Source organism: Stigmatopora argus, chromosome 21, assembly GCF_051989625.1.
Source record: "Stigmatopora argus isolate UIUO_Sarg chromosome 21, RoL_Sarg_1.0, whole genome shotgun sequence".
NCBI lineage: Eukaryota > Metazoa > Chordata > Actinopteri > Syngnathiformes > Syngnathidae > Stigmatopora > Stigmatopora argus.
The window spans coordinates 8609728-8631868 of record NC_135407.1 but is presented as its reverse complement, the minus strand read 5'-3'; the positions used below and the strand labels follow the sequence as shown (position 1 = coordinate 8631868).

The 22141-nt window shown below is 38.7% G+C and overlaps 1 protein-coding gene across 3 annotated transcripts in view; it reads left to right on the top strand.

Moving 5' to 3' along the window:
• rbms3 (RNA binding motif, single stranded interacting protein) overlaps positions 1–22141 on the top strand; it is a 248683-nt gene that overhangs the window by 4146 nt on the left and 222396 nt on the right. For 2 of the 3 annotated variants that reach the window (XM_077590894.1, XM_077590893.1), the window contains exon 1: positions 4190–5247. The exons of the other annotated variant lie outside the window; for it this stretch is intronic. In XM_077590894.1, coding sequence (XP_077447020.1) covers positions 5173–5247 — 75 coding nt within the window. In that variant the 5' untranslated portion in view covers positions 4190–5172. Of the gene's footprint in view, positions 1–4189; positions 5248–22141 lie in introns of those variants that run through there. 3 annotated transcript variants of the gene reach the window in all.

The window sequence follows — 22141 nt, the reverse complement described above, 5'->3', positions numbered from 1 at the left end:
TCCCCATTATTTAATAATTTAGTGTTCAATCAGCCTACCATGCATGTTTTTGCAATGTGGGAGGAAACCTGAGTACCCGGAGAAAACCCACACAGAATAGGGGAACATGCAAACTCCACACAGGTGGACTGACCTGGATTTGAACCCAGGACCCCAGAGCTGTGAGGCTGACGCGCTAACCACTCAAGCCACCAGGCCGCCCATTGCCAGTACTTTTCAACTTTTATTCACCTGAATTGAAGACAATCTCTTTGATTTTCATAAGTTTCACTCATTTTTAATTTAATTACTGTGGCTCACTCCCAAAACATTGGAAAAGGGGTATATTTCCTAATGTCATAACAGCAATCAAGTTATTTTATTGTACTTGATTTTATTTTCTTAAAAATGTGTTTATTGGCTAATATTAGATTTATATAACCTTCATGGCACACATGAAATAAATGCCTGCTAATCATTTTAGTTCTCACACGAATAACCATTAACATTCACTAATGTGCTGTCACCAGTATCAAGACTATATTTAATTTAATTCAAAACCCAAGTTTGGTCTAATCTTCTTAATACAGATGAGAATGTCCGTGTGCTGTTCTCATTTCCGCATCTAATTTGTTTAGCAGGAAAAGATTTATTGTCATCACATTTATAAATCCTAAGGCCACATTTTTGTTCAAACATCCAATCATGGAAAAATGCAAGATATTAAAGTTTGATCATACAATGTTTGAAGGTAAGAGTCACGCATTTAGTTCTTACCATAGGCTTTGAGGGAAAAAATACCCATGTATCTCCGACTTTTTCCCAATACTTCAGTGTACCTGTTGTATATTCTGGTTTAATCTCACTACCCATTTATTGTTGCTGCTCTTGCCTTCCCTTAAAATTTCTGGTAAACACCTGAGACAATTTTTCAGCCAGCCAAATGAAACAATTCAGATTTTAGACATCAACACAATACCTTATGTTGAAGGTTCATAAAAGGAATCTGGGCATTATCTGTCCAATAATGCAAACATGAGTAATAAATATCTAGCAAGTGTGAAGGGCTGGATTGGCTCCAGCACCCCCATGACCCTAACGAGGATAAAGCAGTTCAGAAAATGAGATGAGATCCTGTAAAAATACTTCCTTAAGCACAGAGGGAAAAAAACAAGTTGATTTGCACGTTTTCTGTTCAAAGTAAATAATACATCTGTCAAAAGATTAAAATTTTAAAATACTTTGAAGTTATTTAGCCAAATGTGCTTATATCTAAGTGATAACCTTTGCTTCCTGAATAGTTAAGGATGGAATTTTCGACACATAAAGCCCTCTGGATTGTTTCTAGGTTTTAATTTTTGAGCCACAGGTCAAGTTCTTCCATTTCAAGAGTCAAGTCCCAATTCCCTGCTCTTAATTGTTAATATTTCAACTCATTAATATTCATGCTTGAACTACTCAGTGTCTGTATAATGAGACTCCCTTGAATTTCCATTCTTTATTACCAAATTTAAATGAGAATTAAAAATGCTTTAGGGAAAGTTCCATCATAACAAAAACAGAAATTAATCAATTATCCTTTAATTAACCTAATCAGCTATTGAAGCTGCATACCAAAAAAAGGGAATTCCAACTACACAACATCCTCCGACTTAGAATCACAAAAAGCTTTATACCGATGTCCTCTTTGCCAGTTTTGGCTGTTACGTCTAAATTCCTGTTTCTTTCTTCCCATCCATTGGCTATTAGCTGTTATTTTGTTCCGTATCCTGATCTAAATATGCACTTGTTTTTGTTCCTGATGTTTACTGTCTCAAATCACAAGGCATGCTATCATAAATTTGTCGTGATATTTGTACTGCTCAAGTGGCCACACTACAAGTATGACACAGACCAATGGCGTGCTTTTGCCAAAGGCACTGTTTTAGCGAACACTTGTCGGTAAAGTGGACAGGCAGCTGTCAAGTCAGTCAAGGCAACCAAGACACTTTGCATCATAGTAATATTCCTCTGCTTGGAAAGGAAGAAAAAATAATACCAGGAATTAAGAGTTGTTGGCCTGTCTATCCTCCGAACATGATTTTGGGTGATGAATTTGTCAACATCTTATTATGTAATCACATCCACAATAAAAATGATAGGGGAATCAGATTCTCTGCGTTTGTTTTAGTCCCCATGTATTCACCTTCACTCCGTGAAGAGGGTGGGCTGTAATTTGTGGGCACACGGGACCATGGGACACAAGTGCAGGTTCAAGTCCATAGTGCCTTTTTGTTTCATTAACCCCAATTTACTATGGCTGACACATCTACAGTGTGACTACGCTAGGAAATCATAACCTGCCATGTTTGTCCATCCTGCTCCCCAGTGTTTTCGTGTCCAATTTAAAAAAAATAAATTTGTCCACCTAGACCTAAACCATAATCAGGGATTGAATCTGATCTCAGAACTGTGAGGTGAACATGCTATCCACTCTGTAGTTAGAGATATAAACAAAAAAAATCGAAACAAAGCTCTTTACCTGAAAAAATGTTAAAGGCAGCATTTTGTTCTAAATCAGGCAGTTTCCGATGTATTGAGGGTAACAAAATGCATCCTTCTATAATTTTTCTCTCTCAATTGGATATTGTCCTTGTTATACTCCCTTGTTTTGCTATGATCCAGATGATGAGTTTGTGTCCAGTTGATCCAGACATTCCTAATATTTGCCTGGCAGACACAAATTACATTTTCTTCTGTAGGTCTTCAGTGAGAGGCCTTTGCTTTGTTATTGTTTTGTCACTGAGATTCATATACACTTGAACTCAGATTTATGAACACCTCAATGTTAGAACTATAGTATTTACAAACTGCAGACCAAACAAAACTAGTTACAAACTTCCAGCTTTTCAATCCTTGTTTTAATGTGTAGATATCATCATTTTCAGGAAAGAAAGGTTTTTACATACTGATCTGATGTGAAGAAAATCCTGGTGGCTTTACTGTATGGAAGGAGAATTAAGGATTTATGAAATATTATTTAAGGACTCTTTGGGGGCGGTTGTTTCACCCGTCAGGAAACCTGTCAACCAACAGGGCAAATGAAGTGAATTTAATTTTTTATATGTTTGAAATGACCTGGTTGTCTGACTTAAGTGCTTCTATGATTATAGTATTGAATGCATAAGGGGCACTTATGATTGAGTAGCACACCCCTGGTTATTCTGGTTCTTAACTTCGTTAAAAACATATTTAAACCAATAACCCATTGTCATATTTATATATCATTAAGTAGATGCATATAAATCAATATCAATTGATCAAATCCTCTAATCAAAGGTAAGGTAACCCTTTTGTTTTGTTGCTCAAATATGATATGACATCACAGATTGTTAACATGGGTTCGAAAATCTTGAAAAATTAATTTAAAAAAAAAAGGGAAATTTATGTTTTGCTTAATCAATACAAAATCTAATCACAACTGAAATCGAAAGGAGTCATAATGAATTTAAATCGTTTTCAACAATGCTCGGCTCAACTCTTCTAAGTGCACAAACACTTAACATATGGACGATTGTCGAACAAATTTTTCTCACAGTGTATATATATAGCTCAAGGGAAAATACTTTTTGCAAACAAACTTTGAAATTTAAGCACCTCATTCAAGAAAACAGTAAAAGTTTTAATTACTATTACATTGAACTTTTTTAATATTACTGCTGTACGATATATTAAAACATCTGCAATATGCCTATACTAGACTACATTGTAGTGCAATACGCTTCAAGCCGCATCACCCAGCACTTCTAAAAATAATCTTTGGAATTTGACTATTAATTTGATACTTTTAAAATGCTGAAAGCTGCTACTCTGTAATTGTGAAATGATTCAACTACCTTAGTCAAGCACTAGCATAGGCAGTTTACGTAATTGGAAGAGAGTAGAAAAGAAAAACCCTAAGGACATTTGTTGTTCTAGGCGGTAGGTTCACTTGCATCCAGTAGGGGGAATCGACTGCTTGCTCTGTTGCCATCTGCCTTTCAATCTCCAGCCCTCTCCTTCTCTCCCATGCATACTACCAGCTTGAGGAAACACTGCAGCCCAACGGTCTGCGTCTGCTTGGCTGCCTTAAGACCCTCCTTCCAGCTGGGCTGAAAAAAAAAGAGGGGCGGCACTGTGTTTGTAAGCTCCGGACGAGCCCCCTTTACCGCCCTGTCAGTGTAGAGGAGAAGGCAAGAAAGAGAGAGAGAGGGGGGTGGATAGTCGAGAGAGCGCATGCGAGGGAATGAGAGAGCAACTCTGTGACAGAGGCGAGGAGAACTAGGCAGCCTGCTTAGACAAGTGAGAGAGCAGAAAGGAGGAAATACGGAACATACATTGCGAGAGCAGGAAGCGGGAGGAACGCAGACGGAGGACTCTTTCTCTACTAGCCGCAAGGGGCACAGTTAGTACTTTTACCCATTGGAGTGGACCAACCAATTAGTGGATTTTTATTACTCATCACTGCATCCTTAGGAAACTTCCTTTGTGCTTTTCTTGATAGCGCTAAGTGAGCATCTTGGAGTGGTCTGTTCTGAACACAAAGTGCATCTGTCGGCAACCGGTGCTGAGGATCTTTCCCCTGTCTCTGTTGGATCAGACTATAGAGAGGAGAGAGAGCGTGTGTACGAGAGAGCGATAGAACCAGTGTGTGCGTGAGAGGGAGGACCATTAAAGCCAAGGCAAAAGTGAAATAGCTGGACTAGAGAAGAGAAGCCAGACCTCCTCTCCCTGTGTTCCTTGGCCATTCCTTTCCTCCTCCTCTCTTTCCTCCTGTTCCTCTCCCAACATTCCCAGGACCGTTTGGTTCTCTTTGCAACTTCTCCTCTCCATCCTCTCCCTTATCACACCTTATCTGAAACCCGCGGCAGACCAGAGCGCTTCTCTCAGATTGAAACTTGAGGGAATATAATCATAAATCCACCAACGAGAGACTGAGGGACATTCTGCCTTATTACGGAGGATCTGGACTACATTGAGACACTCCTTTTCCTAGCTGTTCGACAGCACACAGACACTGCCTTCCCTCTCGTGAATCCACGAGTGACATCAGTGTGGACAAGAAAGAACGGATCCCTACAATCTATTCACTCCTCTACTATCAGTGCTTGCGAGTGTGCAGCTCCCTCCCCCTGTGTCACCATTCCCTGCCTCAGTGCTAAGGATTCCAGCTACATGGGCAAGCGATTGGAGCAGCAACCAATGTACCCTCAGTACACCTACTACTACCCCAATTATCTCCAGACCAAGGTACGCCACTCCTCTCGTATTCCTCAAGCATGTTTCTCTGACTCCCTGTCTGACTCCTGCCCACCCTCTCAACCCTTACCCATTCCCCTCCTCCGGTGCCCCCCCACTTCATCCTATCATCCTTGAGTGGAGATGGCACTTGATTGATAGCTGGCCTTGGTTGTGATGGTTTCATGGGACAGGTGCCTTGTTGGACTTTGGATATCTATATTAGTGTGTGTGCGTGCATGCCAGGGATCAAGGCTGATCGCTCTGATCTGTTTGGCCAGCCTTCACATTTTTTACTACACAACCTTCACGCATCGCTCATCCATACACCAGTGAGCCTCCAAGATGACAGCAGATTCGAGTAAAACAGGAAGCTTTTGCACATGGTGTTAACAAAACATGTGAACAATGGATTTTTTTTGAAACATTTCTTTATTAATAGTAAAATGCAATATCTATAAATATTGCCTACCGAACTGTAAGGCAAACAAGTTTTGGTCGATGTAGGGGTTTAAAGAGGGTGCCTAATTTTTGGTGGACTGTTGTTACAGTTGTGCTTTGACATTAGCTTGCTCTGCATGTGTGCAGTTGTGTTTTGCTGTCTTTTGCTATTTAATGACAAAGTCCTTTTTTTCCTTGGTAGTTGCATTCTAGAATAGATCAATGAGTGCATAATAGAAAAAAAACTGGTGCTTTGAACATCCATATTCTTTGTTGAATGACCTAAATGTGTCCAAAACTGGAACGTGTGAAATAAATATAGCTGGCAAGATTATTTTTCTTGTTCACTTGTTCTTCTTTTGCCTGGGAGTGTTCTATCTTTAGATAATACTGTCTCTCACAATTTAAGGAATTTGACATTACTGTATTTTGAGTTTAAGGAAATTGTTTAATGAACTCCTATTCAACAGACAAATACTGCCTGAAGGAGCTAAGATTTAGTGATCTGTGGAGATGTATTACCACAGCTGTGACACTGCTTATCACTCTGAAGTAGAATCACACATTGTTCTTATCAATAACAGACCAACTGAACGCTTTAGTTTTGTGTGTTTGAGGTGAAGTTGCTGAGTGGTTCAATCTATGAGTGAAGTGGTCTCAGACATTTTGTGCTATTTTGGTGTTTTCTTAACGTGATGAGGATGACAAGCTTGCACGTCTGTTCATGTGCTCGTAAAGAAGATTGCATGTAGAGTCCTAATGGACTCATACTTTGTCTCTCGGCTTCCCCGGGAACACTCTAGGGTGCCCCCTTGAAGCACTGGAAGAAGTGGCCTTGGGAGAGAGAAATCAGGGCTTCCCTGCATCAGCACTGAGCTGACCCCACACATGTATGAGAGGATGGATAGATAGGATATAAAGCAAGGAGAATTATTCACTAAAATTGCTTACTAGGTTGGAATAATGGTTCCGACATCTTTAAATACATTATTTGTAACAATAGACCCCACTGTTATTGTTTGTTAGTGTTTATTGCTTTTATATACAAAGCATTTATTCGGTTTGAAGTCTGGTTTTAATGGAAGCCCACTTTATCCTTTCATTACTGTATAGCAATTGATTTTTGGCACCATGGGAATCCGGATTAAGTTGCTCCCATTTGTGCTGCGCAGACATGTTGCGCCATGACTCGAGAATTGAACAATTAATTGAATTTTAATCATGGTCACAATTTTGGCAGGAACTCTATACCGAAGCCAGTTGTTCGATCAATCACCAGATGAAGAGTGTAAGGTTGAGGCTTTATTAAAACACCTTTATAACAAGCGAGCACTCCCGTTCAGTAATGATGGGAGAAAAAACTCATCTTAGTTCATCTTAATTGGTAAAAATGACAAGCAATTTTCTTGATTCTGACAATTTGCAATTTTTTTTTAAACACTAAAACAGTCTATATACAAGGTGGCAATAATGATAGATGTTTTATATTTTAATCAATTTCCATTTGATTTTTCCTAAACAATCAATGTATGTATACATCGATCTGGATCATTGCACCCCTAGTGTCCTGTATGAAATGGTACATGGCTATATCCTAATTGTACGATAATTTTCTTTACAATATTTGCACCAGGTTGTGTGTTAGGTGCTGCGCATGTACACAGATCTGCTAATCAAATTTTAACCAATCAGATTTTCTCCTACGCCTTAATTCTCATTTCTTAACAATCTATAAATCTGTTGTTTAGCTCTTACATATTAATAAAATGCAGATTAAAAATGTGAAATGGGTAGTGAATAACAGAAAATCTGAAATAAGTTTGTGTAAAATGAATGCTATTGGTGGATGGTAAGCTTATAGCAGGGTGGACCTGGCTGAAACCCCACCTGGCAGTTTACTAGGACTCCCTTCTGATTTATAGTTTAATACATTTGTGCTGCTGCCATCTGGCTTCCTTCTCCATCCCCTGCTCCTTCCATCATCTGCCTCTGCCTCCGTCTTCGCTTCGCCTATCTCAGAGCTGCTCATCTTATTGGCATCTCAGTCAGGGTATGCCCCCCTCAATCTTCATCCCTCCCTCTCCTCTTGTTTCGCCAATCTCTTCTTCCTCCATCGTCCTCGCTGTCCTCTTACACTGTTGCAATCGGGCTCCCACCCCTGCCTCCTCTGCCTGTGCTGCAGTTCACTTCCAAGGTCAGCGGATATCCGATCTTGCCACCGTCAGCGATTGATTTATCCTTGACTGAGCCGCTGGGGTCGCGTGCCATGCAAACAAGACCGATCTTTGAGTCGAGGAAAGCATAGGTTTCATATTTTTATATCACCACTTACAGACATTAAAAAAAGAACCCAAAAAATAAATTCCATGGTTATTTGGTATAGTTACTTGGTTGGTTTGACAGAGCAATCGGCAATAACTGAAAAATTGCAGTCTCTGTTGGATTGCATAGCATATTTGATTGTCTTTAATGGTAGCTCCATTACAGAATGGGAGGTTAAAGACAAAATCAGTGACTGAATCAGAACTAGAATGTTTGAACATTTTCTGCATTGTATAATTTTAGATAATGAAATTGTTTTTCCCTCAAGTAATTGATTTTAATGACTTGGCATCTGGAATTTTGTCCTAAAATTAGTTCCTCACTTTAATTCATTGTAGTTCAAAACAAATGGCATGTTGCAGGTGTACTAGAGCCAAAAATCTTAACAACTTAAAAAAAAAAAAACTAAACCATTGTCTCAACTTTTATAATCACTGAAAATGCAGTCACGTTGCTTGGAATGTACTGTGCTAATTTTACATACCTTTATAGTATACATTCTTCTTGGGGAAAGCCTGATTGTGACTTAAGATTCCCCTGCAGCAACTTCAGGGGGGAAAATAAGTAAATAGAAATTGTAGTTAAGCCTTTGGTGCTTACTAGACAAAAGACCTTGAGGGGTAGACTGAAGGTTTGATCGTTATAGAGTCATGCATAACTGAGGCTTGTATTTCATGCGTAGGTTTTGTAAATTTAGAGTCCATTTTTTGTCGGGTGCTCGTGTCAGACTCCGTTTAGAATCTGCTTGCCTTCAGTGCTGCATTCCTAAGGTATAGCCTCATTGCTCCCAAGATGTGGGTGGGGGGCATAAATATTCGCAGTGGATAGAAAATGGGAATGGCTGGCATACATCTTTCCAAAGTGAAGCATTTTTCAGTTCTGTCTTTTTTTATGCACCATAATTGGTTTACACAAAATTATACAACACCAACAAGCATTTGCTTCTAGTGGATGAGTACTATATGGTGAAGCTATGTGAAAACTAGTGTCTTAATGGTCTTGACATTCTGTGGTTACTTAGGCATACTGTGCGTCATATTCTCATTTATCAGGACTCTCTGGTGCTGGCCACAGAGTGCTTGTTAACCCACATTAGAATGTGAAAGTCAGGGAATGAGATAAAACAATAACATTTGTCTTTGCATTGATTAGTGCAGTGGGGCGTAGCATGTGCTCCTCTTTAGCGGAATTATTGATTCCTGAAATAGTGTCTGTGCGTTTGACCATGTGGCTTTTGTATAAGGTTATGGTTATCAAATGATTCTTGTTTTGATGAGAGTTGCTTTTGTTGTGACCACCAGCTTGTCCACTTCAGCCTTATATGGCCTGGAGTGTTAGATTTAGAGACATTTACAGTTTGCTACGCATGTTAAAGATGGATTATTAGCATCTCAACCAAAAGATTGCTGCTAAGCGTATCATCCTGGCGAATCCCTGAGAACAATTACAAAACTCAGCGTTTCATTGTTCACCAGGGGGCATGGCGGTTGAAGACATAGGCCGGGAACGCAACATGACGACAAAAGAAACAAGTCCCAGCCCAATACCGTTTATTAATTTTTATTATCACGACTTTTGTTTCATTTCAAGTAGGAGAGTGAAATTGAAAATGCTGTACTAGTTTCGATGAAAACGTGGTTATGAGAGCCACTTTTCAAGCACTTTTACCTGCGTAAAGGGTGGCATAGATGGGTGTAACAGAATCTGGCTATTTTTTTCAATAAAAAAAATGTCAGATTCTGAAAAAAATTATGAAAGTATTCAATTTTTTTTACAATTCTCGTTCTGTGGCCCAGGGGTTAGGGACATATGGTGTACAGCATGTGAATTTAAACAATACTATTGTAGTTCAACTTTCCACTGAAATGTCCCTGTGCTGTTCTATTTTATGACTGCTCTTACATTATTGGTCTAATGTCAGCACCCAATGCCCCGGCAAACAGTAGTTTGCTACGCTATAATGCTTTAGCACACACTCTGGCTGCTGCATCGTAACCTAAGGGCATGGCCCAGTCATACAGTCTCCAAGATGATATAGCTCAAATTGAGGGTGATATAGCAACTACTGTTATTTATGGATTTAAACAAACTTTAGGGAAATAGAGCTTTTGAAGAGGCTTTGTGACTGTGATTATGTTATAATTCATTCATTATTCACCTTATTACGAATAAATGAGAAAAAAATGTTTGCATAACCTATTAGGAAAGTTGTTAAAATAATGGAGACAGTAGGTTATAAAGGATTTCAGCTGAAGTTTGGAGAATGATCCTTTGTGCTTAAGAGAGCACATTTTAATTCTGCAGCACTACTTAAGGGAAGACAGCCATTCATTCGGCAAAGCCTCTTAACGAACACCCGAGAGTGAACAATTCAGAATTGATATTTTCTATCTGTGAGGACCATGTCTAGACCTCAGCTCAAAGAAATACAACCACAAATGTTGTTTTATTTTCTATTTTCTCTTTAAAGTACAGTAGACTCCATTCCCACAAGTCATGATTTTTGTACTCCAGTTAGCAAAGCTAGCTAGCCAAGTTTTTATTTTTTAGCATGACCAATGACTTTTCATTTTCATCCCACTTGTGCCTTTGTAAAAATGTTGCAAAATACAGTAGGGACTCTGTTTTGGCCTAGTACAGATCTAGATTTGTAGATACATTTTATAGGGTATTTTTTAATATCATATGCAAGCATATTTGAAAGAGGGCATCTCTTGGTGCAAATATATGGACGACAATCAAAGTGGATCCTTTCACTGTCACATTCCCATGTAGAAAGAAGACAAATGATATATACTCTGTCACGTACTTTTTACAATTCATAACACTAAGATGGATGTGGTGAGTTTTAGAATTTGTTGAAAACAGGTGAGATGGTCGTAATAATAGAGGTTATCCTGCTTTGCGGTTTTTCGATTATCGCGGTCATGACAGGTCTACATTATCTGTGATATTCGAGGGATTACTGTAAATTATTTTTAATGTACAATTTCAATAGTTACAGATTTGTGTGTGTCTTGCTAATTTTACTCATTGACAAGATTCTATAATTTAACTAGAGCAGCGCTGGCAAACTATTCCACAAAAGGGCCACAGTGGGTGCTGGTTTTCACTCCAACCCATAAACAGGACACCTTTTCACCAATCTGGTGTCCTACAAGTGTAATTCAGTCAATGGCTTTGAGGTGCTTCTGGTTTTCTGTAGAAATCTCATCTCATTGGCACCCACAGCGGCCATCGAGGACCTGTTTGCCCACCCCTGAACTAGAGTGTATAAACGTGTGATATTCTCTAATCCAGGGTGTGATATTCTCTAATACAGGATTTACTACTGCAGTTTTATGTGAATCCATAATGGTGTTTTCATTCTATATGAATTTTGTGTTATTTTTAGTCGTACATCACAGTGACCGAGTGGTTTGCATGTCTGCCTCTCAATTCTGAGCTCAAAGGTTCAAACACTGGTGGGTTCCGGCCTTCCTGTGCAGAGTTTTCATGTAGTCCGTGTCTGTGAGGGTTTTTTCCCGGGTAATCCTGCTTCCTCCCACATCCCCAAAAAACATGCCTGGTAGGATGATTGAACGCTCCAAATTGTATGCTTGATAGTTTTCATGTGCCCTGCAATTGGCTGGAAAACAATTCAGGGTGTACCCTGCCCATTGTTGGCTGGGATAGGCTCCAGCATCCTTGCCACCCTTGCACCCTTGTGAGGATAAGCACCTCAGATAATGTATGAATGAAGATTTCTATGAATATATGTGTAACGTAGCAAGCAGGTTTGATTTCTGTGGGCATTAAGATAATGTATGTGTAGTCTACAAAAAGTAGGCTGTTATTTTGTGGGTCATAGCTGATCACAAATGGACTTATAGGGCTTGGTTAAGAGTGAAATTCAATTTTATAAAAGAACACAGATGGAATGGGTAGAGAAATAGATTGCTCTCTTTATTTTTCATAAACTATAAGAATGAAAGGGCATCTCAAATTGTATTAGCTCAAGACTAGGTCTTTATTGACATTTTACAAGCACACACTTTTCTGTGTCTGCATCTAAAGGCATTTTCTTTATAAAAGTTGACTATGCTTGTGTATGCGTGTGTGCGTAAATGAGTGAGTCAGTGAGAGAGAGAATTTTTACCTGGAAAGTGATTAAAATGAAGCTCTTAAAAGCAGGCCACACTTTCCACTTTGGTTGTCCTTGAGCACTTGGCACACTGAGCGCAAAGTACAAGCACACTCATTGCAGGTTGCCGTGGAAAAAGTACCATAGATAAACGTCTAAAATGCACAAACATATAGGACTCTTCCTCCAGGGAAGTGTTCTTATCCGAACATTTGAAAATATTGTAAGAGAAGGCTTCATTTCACACACTGCATTTGGGATGCCAAGTTCAAATGGATAACCTGTAGGTTAAGACATCAAATTTCTACCCAGTAGCATATATGGAAACGCACCGGTATAGGTCCACTTGAACTTCATAATGTAAGTTGACAATCTGTATCTAGAGGCAAGAGTCACATTATTATGTATCCTCTGCACACATACTCTACACACTTATTGTTATCTACTCCCCAAGTTTTATTTCTATTTGGTTTTCTTTTAGCTTGCAGTAATACAAGATGCATTTTTAGATTCCGAGTCCAAAATAGATAATTCCTCGTTCCATTTCTCAATACCAGCACATCCATTATTGATGTATTAAATACAGTAAATTAATGCTACTTTTACTTTTTCTGTAGATTGGTATTTGAGATGTATTTTTAACTGTAACTAACACATCAAAGACACTTATAAATTTAAATTTTCTATTACAAAAATGTGAAATTATGTCATTATACACTGCTTGGCCAAAATTCTGTACTATACACCTGCTAATACATAATGCAGCTCTTCGAAGTGCAACCATACTAATAATAATTTTGTCTGAACATTTAAATCAAAACTGATCATTGGTTATCTTACGCCACAATTTATCATGAATCACATTTAAATAGATCTTATTATATATTCACCTAAAGGTCTCTTTGTGCAAATTCAGGTGGGATTAATTATAACTTGCAACCTTTTCCCTGGAATTAGTTTAATTCAAATTTCTGATTACAGTTTCTCCCAAAAAATATATTCTAGTTTTATGGATCTGTACATTTTAGAAATGGAAATCATACCAAAATGAGTTAGAAATAAAAAATTCCTTTCCTTGTTCCGTGGGAATTCAGAAAGAATAATGGGTTCATCTCTTTATAACGAGAGACTCACACCCATTCCTATGGGCAATTTAGAGTGTCCAATCAGCCTACCATGCATGTTTTTGGAATGTGGAAGGAAATTGGAGTACCCGGCGAAAACCCACGCAGGCCCGGGGAGAACATGAAAACTCCACACAGGTGGACCAACCTGGATTTGAATCCAGGACCCCAGAGCTGTGAAGCCGATGCGCTAACCACTCAGCCGCCAGGATAAGTCATATTCCAAATAAATGTAGGAACTGCTCCACTTGAATGGCTATTTGTTGACTTCCTTTGTGAACGGAAATGTTCAGCATATCTAATTTCCTACCTTTGGGCACATGGCGAATACTCAGGTTGTGTGGCAACAAGGTAGGATAAGTTGGAGGCTCCTCTTAGCAGTGCTCGCTGACTCAGACTCAGCTGGGATAATTGCTCCTGAATTTTTAACGAGTGGCTGCGTTGTGCACTTTGCGGAGCAGCATGCCCAAAGATCCCTGCAAGACTGCGACTGCAGTAGAATTACCCTTATTTCTAGGTCTGGAATTAGAAGTATACTTGAACATCTCTTTATTGTAACAAGTGATGCTTTCACATTGATATGCTTGCAAAATGTTTGAGGAGTTTATGAGATGTTGTCTCCATTTGCTTGACTGCACGTATAATAATTGGGACACTTGCAGATCTCTCTGAAATTAAATAACAACCACAAGAAATTTTCATCACAAAATTCAGTTTTTGCAAACAATATTGTTAAAAAATATGGGAATGTCTGTCTTTCCAATATGGCTCTTTTTGGAAAAAAATCACATCAGGGGTGTTATATTGTGATTTTTCCTCGTGCTATGGTTTGCATTAGCAATGAAAGTTGTGGTTCTCACACATTCAACAGCAAATACCACAAAGAATATTCAGATTGAAAAGTACTAGTATAACTGGCATGACAATACACTTGTACAGTATACAATGGTAGGCTTTGTGTTCATATGCAAACACTCCTTGACATCCTAGAATTCATCTTAGATGCAGGATTGCAATATTGTCGATGTTCACTATCAGAACATTTTGTTCATTCGTTTCTGACCTTTTTGAAACACCTTTTGAAGTGTCATTTTCAGTGTATTTACAATAACGATCTTAGTGACACCTGTCCATAGAAAAGCAATTAGACTTGCATTAAGCAAAAGTTACCAGCACGCACAGAAGAAGAATAACAGAATACCCCAGTAGGAGCCTAAAAATACTGAATTTCTTGACTAATCAGATGCAAAGAGAGCCGATGGACTCCATTTTCTATCTAGAAATGTTGAGACGTGGTAACACAAGCCACAAACATGCAAAAAATAGCGCTTTCTCACCAATGCAAAAACTGCAGGCACCCATGGTTACTGCCTCCTCGATAGCATATACTGTCTGCAACATTTACTCTTCTCGGCTGCATTAGTTGTGGCAAGTGCAATGAAAACACGGTGTAACGCGTAGCTTGAAAAATGGTTCCGGAAAAAGCCAATTCTGCCATGAATGAGGATAAGCAAATAGGCATGAGCGCTTGAATGGCTGCCAGTTGTGTCAAGGCACCCCCCCACCCTCCAGTCACAATGAGCTTCAATACAAATAAGGGTACGCGCACCAATTTAGTTCAGCAGATGAACCTTGTGAAGCCTTGTCGAGCAAGTGGGGGATTACCGTGAGCAAACAGGCTTTTCTCCTGGCTTTATTTGAGTGAACTGACTCACACCACCCTCTTAGAATTTGCCCCAGTGGTTTCTTTTGGCTTTCTCGTCCCATGCTTCTGCCACTTTTAGGCCTTAATACGTTAGTATTAGTCAGCGTACGGAATAACAGTGTCACGTAGGCGACATGAATTAAATTGCAAGGACATAATGGATTGAGGAGAAGCAAGTCCATAGCGTGATAAAGTCTTGTTGGAAGGAGTGGGGGATAATTCTTCAAAAGTAATTAGTAGCACATAAGCAGACTATTGGCAACACAAAGAAAAAAAACTTGGCACTAATATGTGGGCTCCATACAGATGTCGGTTTTTGGCAGGAAACATGAGTCCAAGTTAACCAAACTTTTTTGTGTGAAAGCGTTGCAAGAGTCTTTGCCAAGCCCTAAAATGTTTACATTTTCATCTCTTGCACAAGCCATTCTCATTATTAACATTCAACACAACAATACGCACAAAAAAGAACTGGTGGGGTTTTCAACATTATTTTAGATTTAGAAGCAAAACTTAGCTTTCTTTTTCTGCACTGTAATATTAGTTCACATCTTTTGAAATATAAGGCCCATCTCATGAATAAGTGCAAATCTTTCATAATGCTCCTTCAAGAATAAAACGTAACAAATATCTTTTTTCCCAACCTTTTCACAGGATTACAATTTTTTCACACCCGGTTGCATGATTATTATTCACCAAAATGTAACAACACAAAAGAAAAAAAGAATTAAAAAAACACTGATGCAGGTATTAATTAATATTTTTGCAGTACATTAAAAAGCAATGTAAACAAATACATGTTCTACTGGTATATTTTTAAATTGAGAGCTTCAATTTCGTCCATCCCAGGTTCCGCTACACACTTATAATTTCTGCTTAAAAGGAATGAAGGCTAAGTGCATGATAAACTGATTTTAAGAAAATATTTTTATGAAAATTGTGCTTTTTTAAAATGCCCATCAATATAGCTTAATTTTGATGCTTTAAAAAAACTCTAATGCTAATGTCTAACTACTTATGCAGTTTTTAAATAAATGGTTTTATGGCCTGTTGTTATTTTGTCCTTGGGCTCTTTCCTAAATGTTAGGAAACAGTTGCTTTGAAAAATTGTTAGTTACTAATTTTCTGTCTGTTGTCTGCCTCTGATTAGTCGTCTTGGGTACCCCTGTGGAAGCCTTGTATCCATTATTTAATCCATAGCCCCCAAAACAGCAGCTGCAAGCGTGTGCAGCTGCCATATGTTGTTTTTCTCGACATATTGCAATGATTCGTGCTGTATAGGGAACTTTATATCATCCCATGGAGATGTATTAAAAAGCCCTCTGTGAACACTATGCACTGAAATGATTCTTTAAATGCTATTTTCCACTCCATCCTTGGAAAATCCAAAAGGCACCTGAGGTCATTACAAACTAGTATCCAACTCTAATCTTTTTGAAAAATATGCCTCGAACACTTCGGTGGATTTTGATCCCGGAAACAAATCAAGAATCAACAAGCTTACCAGAATGGATTGGGTTCCTTTTTACATTATAAACTCCCTAAAACAGTCAGAAGTTAGACTACTTTAGGCAATTAACTGGTGACTGTTTTCGGATGCTCTGGCACCACTGAAATTGTCTGAGGGGCAGTAGGGAAAGAGGTTCACATTAGGATTCAGCCGATAAAGCAATAAACCCTTGTAGGAGATGCAGTTGGCCTCATTCGGAGCAGGTTCTGTGTGCGCAGCACTTTGTGGCCGTAATTAATCACACAACTGACATTAGCTTACCTTCCTGCAAATACTGAGTAAACAGTGGCAAGTCGGGGCCATACTCGCTGCCACAAATCTGGTGCTGTCGTTAAGATGTCTGTTGATGTTTGTTCCCTACTGAGAAAAAAAGTCTGCTTCACTTCCACAGACTTCAGAGGTAGATCTGCTGATCCATTTAGTTACTTGTAGTTACTAGTGTCTTAACTCTAAAGTCAGGTGCATATTTTGATGGTCGTGTGTCCCAAAGGTTTCAGTTTTGTCTTGTTCGTGGACTGGCCAGTTGGTCACGCTGAAGAACAGCACTTCCCTATCATTAATAAGGAAAAAGTGACACCCTCATGCACATCTCAGCCAAAATAATCTTTGTAATGAGGCAAAAATACACTTAAATTAATTTTTCACATTTTCTCATGGTGGATTTTTTCTCGACTGTTTTTGTTTTGTTTTTAAGGAAACTAATTAAAATGACTGCTCTTTTCTAATTTGTTGACAGATCAAAATTTAATTTGCTGTTGATGCAGACATTTTTGGTAGCATTCTAGTGAGTGTGAATGGTCGTCTGTCTCTCTGTGTGCCCTATGGCTGACTGGTGTCCAGTCTAGGGTGTCCGCAATCCCCGCAACTTTTACGAGGATGTGCCGTGCGAAAGATGAATGAATGAATAGTCTTGCTTTTGTCTCTATCTAGGCTTGTCTTTATCTTTTCCTTGTTAAGGCTCCCAAAACTTCATTTCGACTTCAGTGAATTCTGGTCTCTTGGCAAGTCATAAACACAACACTAGAAGATATCGTCTCTAGCTTCATCATTCCATGCTTGAATGTTGTGACTGATTTGGAGCAGCAGCACGGAATTCTGTTCTTTGCGCTGTATTGCCGATCTTCCTACTGGTGTGAAGTTCTGTTATTGTGGGCACAGTATTGCCCATCTTCCTACTGGTGTGACAGAACAGCAGTTACCAGAGTAATTTGTAAAATGGGAAGCCTCTGAGGCTTTATTAGGAGGATGGGTGTCAGTATGTGCTGTGTTGTTACCATAGTGATGGCTGCCAGTAGCGTGTGCCAAGCTCGGGCTTGGTTTTTCGAGTTGATCACAGGGCTGTAGTGGAACCACTGCGTAGTAGGATTTTATTTGGCACTTGGTTAAAAAGGCAAAATTTTTATACTATTATTTAAATACTCTTCTACTAATAGCAAAGTTAATGTTTTATATGATTTGAATTTTAACACCGAAACATTTTGTTATTTCAAGGCTGTAATTATTGGTAGCTGTCTTTTAACTTGAATGTTTTTTTCCATTCCATTTCTTTGACACAAACATTACAAAACTAAATAAGGGAGAAACTACAAAAAGCAAGAAACAAAGCAAGAAATAATTCACAAAACGGAAATACAAATGCAAGTCAGTCCTCCTGAGCTCATGGTTAAAGAAAGTTAATTCACTTACAAGGTTCCAACATGCGTTACCATGCGATAACATAACAGCCTGAGAGGAAACATGATGCAGTCGTTGAGGAAAGAGGCAGGGGGTCTGAAAGTGAGGAAGGGCGGGACCTCTGTCGAGTTCACTCGAGGGGACTGAATCTTTCCTGCTCTGTAAAGCCCTGCTGAAACAGAATAATTTCAAACAAATAATTCATTTTTAAACTTATCTCTAGCATTCCCCAATCTGGTTTAATGCGCTCACAAACACAATTCCAACATGCATGCCAACACACAGAACAGCACATGCCTTGAAGAGATCTGTCTCATGGCTGGAGTTCTGCCAACAAGCTGGAATCTGCACGCAGGGAAACCTGATAGGCATTCCCTGTGCCAAACACATGAGGTCACCCTGACTGACTGATCTAGCCTGCCTCTCTCCACCACCCACTGCTGTCATATTGAAAGATACAATCTCACTGAAATCCTTCTTAACGGACAGTACCCACGGGTTAAACTATTTTTATTTAATGACACATGGTTCTAAACCGTTTTGTCTAGTCTGATTCCTTATTTGAACAGCTTCAAAACTGCTTAAATGCTATTTTCAGTAGTTTTCCAAATGCGTTAAATGTCACTAAATTTTTAAAGAATATGGGAAATCCTGAAAGAAAAATGAAAATGTGATTTAAGTTGTATTGTAAGTCATCCTTTAAGCTACGAACCAAAAACTAATTTTCTGTGCATTGCTGTTTTCAAAGAAATCCAAACATATGTTTTTAGATCTTTTTTAATGTTCACTAGTACCACAAATATGCAACATGAACTCCCACGTTCAATCAATCTTACAAATACACATGCAAATGCATGCAGACGCATATATACCTACGTATTCCCAAGTGTCCCACCCCCACTCATCATAACATTCTCTAAACGCTCCCACGCATCTCATGTTCTCCCCATATTATGTTGAAAGGAACATGCATTACCACACTGGCAAGGTTTGTTGTTGTCTTTGGCAATTGTCAATAGAGTGCCTGAACTCCCAGAAGTGTTCTTTGTTGAGGGAAACCATTACAGTCACAATTATATCTATTTTTCTGTGAGGTCTCTTTTATATAGATGAAGTGGTTGGGTTTTTGACAAGTAGCCTGATTTAATAAAATGTTATGTAAAGTTGGTGGACCTGGTGGAAATGATACTTGTTACTGGTCTGATGTCACGTGTGGTCAAGATTGGCTGATGTATTGTACTACTTTAACACCAATTTTGCTGTTGATTAGTCTTACATTGTGTCTTGATTTAGTTTTTAGTTCCACATGATTTTGGGAGTGAAGAGTGAACATGAGTCCTTCCCATCACGGACTAAAATAATGTAGACCGTAATGTCCAAATTCTGGTCCATGGGCCATTTGCGGATCGCAATATTTTTGTAGGCAGCTGTAAAAAAAAAAAGAAAAAAAATCTGACATCATTTTAATGAGAAGAAAATATGGTTTAAAATTTGAAAGGACCTTTTTGATAAATTCAAAGTTTCAACTTTTTGTAATATACATCTTTTAATTCTTGTTTAAATAAGTTAAACATCTTTGCCAACCCTTCCGGTCGTCCATAGAGGAAAAATTATTTACAAAAAACAACATTCATCAACCTATATCAAAGACCCCTCAAATTAAAGTTTTAGTACCTGCCATAGGCCGTAAATGAACTTTAATCTGCAATTAGGACACTGGTGTTGCAGGTTACTCTCAGCTTCATGTAACATTTATATTTTCCAAATATGTTTAGCAAAATGAAAATTGCATGTTTTTTGATGGTCCCTTTTGGTTCCTTTGCTCTGCTAAACTCCCTTTACCACCTAAGGTTTGTGTTGTCGTTGAAAAGGATTGTGTTAATGGACATAGCTTTAGAGCAGCTTGTTGCGCTGCCTTGGCTCTGACCCGTTCAGATTGTCAAGTGACCTCAGTGGTGCTACCTTGCCAGCAGTGAGGAATCCAATCTCCTTGTCAAGATACACTGCATGTTTTAGCAGTCCAGTTTGATAACTTTGCCCTCCTGCCTCTTCCGATGTGCCTATCAGTCCTCTAATAATGGTTGACATGTTTTCTCCTGTGATGACCCATGACGCAAAGGGATTTTTATGTGTATCAGGATGTGTGTGTGTGTGTGTATATATACACACACACGTGTGTTTTCCATCAATTCAGACTTCAAATGTGTTCTGTTTAAATTTTGAAATCAGTCCTTTTGTTTTCCCAAGTGAGATTTTTGTTTTTTGTTGTCTGTTTGATTGACAAAGTTTCACAGAAACATCATCGCCACCAAGACTAGTTAGTCCTACGTATTAATCCCAGTATAAAATACAGTACATCAGCAAAGAAGAAAACATTACATTTTTCTTATTGCTACAGCGGTGCCTCTACTTATTTACTTAGAATCTTAGATAGAAAAAAGCGGCATCTTCATGATGGCAGATGTGAGAGCCAGCTTGTAGGGAATAGCGACTATTGGGTCTGACAGGGGGAACGGCACCAATCTGACTTGAAAATGGCATTTTACAGGCGGATGCCCAAGCCAGCCTAAAATGGGGTAGCGGCCACCGGCCGAGTTGAAAAGCGAACGTCCAACCAAAACTTTTTCCGGGGACATGTTGCTGCAACTACGGCCGACAGCGAGTTCCTAATTCGTGTGCCTTCTACCATCGTTGGTCACACAGTTGTTCCTTGCATTTTTCCGAGTGCGTAATTTAATTATAAGTTGTGTGCTCATGTGCGTGTGCACATCTGTATATTTAGCTGCCACTCACAATTCCATTCCATTGGAAAATGTCTTTGCAGTTCCTATTCATTTCAATGGCTGAATTATTAATGTTCTTTTCTTCTCTTTTTGCATAAATATTTCATTCGAAATTGGTATACTTTTAGAATTTATAAAGGATATAGTGGGTTAAAATTGTGGAATTAATTTCGCTAATTCAATGTAAAACATGTCCCTGCTTATGAAAAATCCAAGTTACAAAACCACTTCTGGAACAAATTTATTTCATAAGTAGAGGTACCATCATAATATTCCTTTTTTTGGCATTGTAGGCGCCAAGTTCTCACGTGCCCAAGAACTGGGATTGTTAAAAATAGTTTAAACAATGAATGGATCAAATGTCTCCTATTTAGAAAGTGTTTTGTTTTCTTCTGTTTTTATTTTACATTGCCCGTCTTTTTCTTGTTTTAAATAACACATCGCACTTCCTTTTTTTTTTTAATCCCAGGAGTGATAAAGTGATTGACACAGGGAAGTGGGAGTATTAAGGCATTTTGAGGGCCATTAAAACCCCATGGGGCCTGATAGCCTGCTTGTTTAATGAGTCATCCAAAGGGCCTCTCCACAGCTTGTTTCCTTGTTGGGCATTTTGCCTTCCACTGTGCTGGTAATTGTCTAGAACCCTCTGCCAGCTTACAAGAGATAAATTACTGTTGTGGAAATTTAAATGTGTTACTGTTTTAAACTGGACCAGTGTAGTTTATTGTAATTGTGAGCATATAATTTCAATGGGATGCCAAAAGTTCAATTCCCCTGAGATTGAACCAGCCGTAACCCAGTCAACGTTTCAAAGAAAATATGCCTCAAAAGGGTTGATCTCCAGCCACATGGAACAGCAGACTGGTGACATACGAATTTATTTGCATACCATTTTGCAATTTATAGTCATCTCAGTCTTACACGATACCATAGTTTTAAGACTAAATGGCAAATATTAATCTTGGGAGTTGTGGTTGATGTACATGCCTTTTGTTATCAAGCTTATCTTGTTCTCCTTGAGTGGTACTTACGTACAGACATGGAGAATATCTGATGCATTTTTCAGTGTTTCCATGGGGATGATAAGACCAGAGTTTAAAAACTAACAATTTTCCTGAGTTCGCAGAGGAAAAACATTTGGCAAAATGAAAACTGTTTTGCGTAAACATCCCCTAATCCTAATGACAACAGATTCTAAAGACCGTTGGTCATTATTTGGGGCAATGA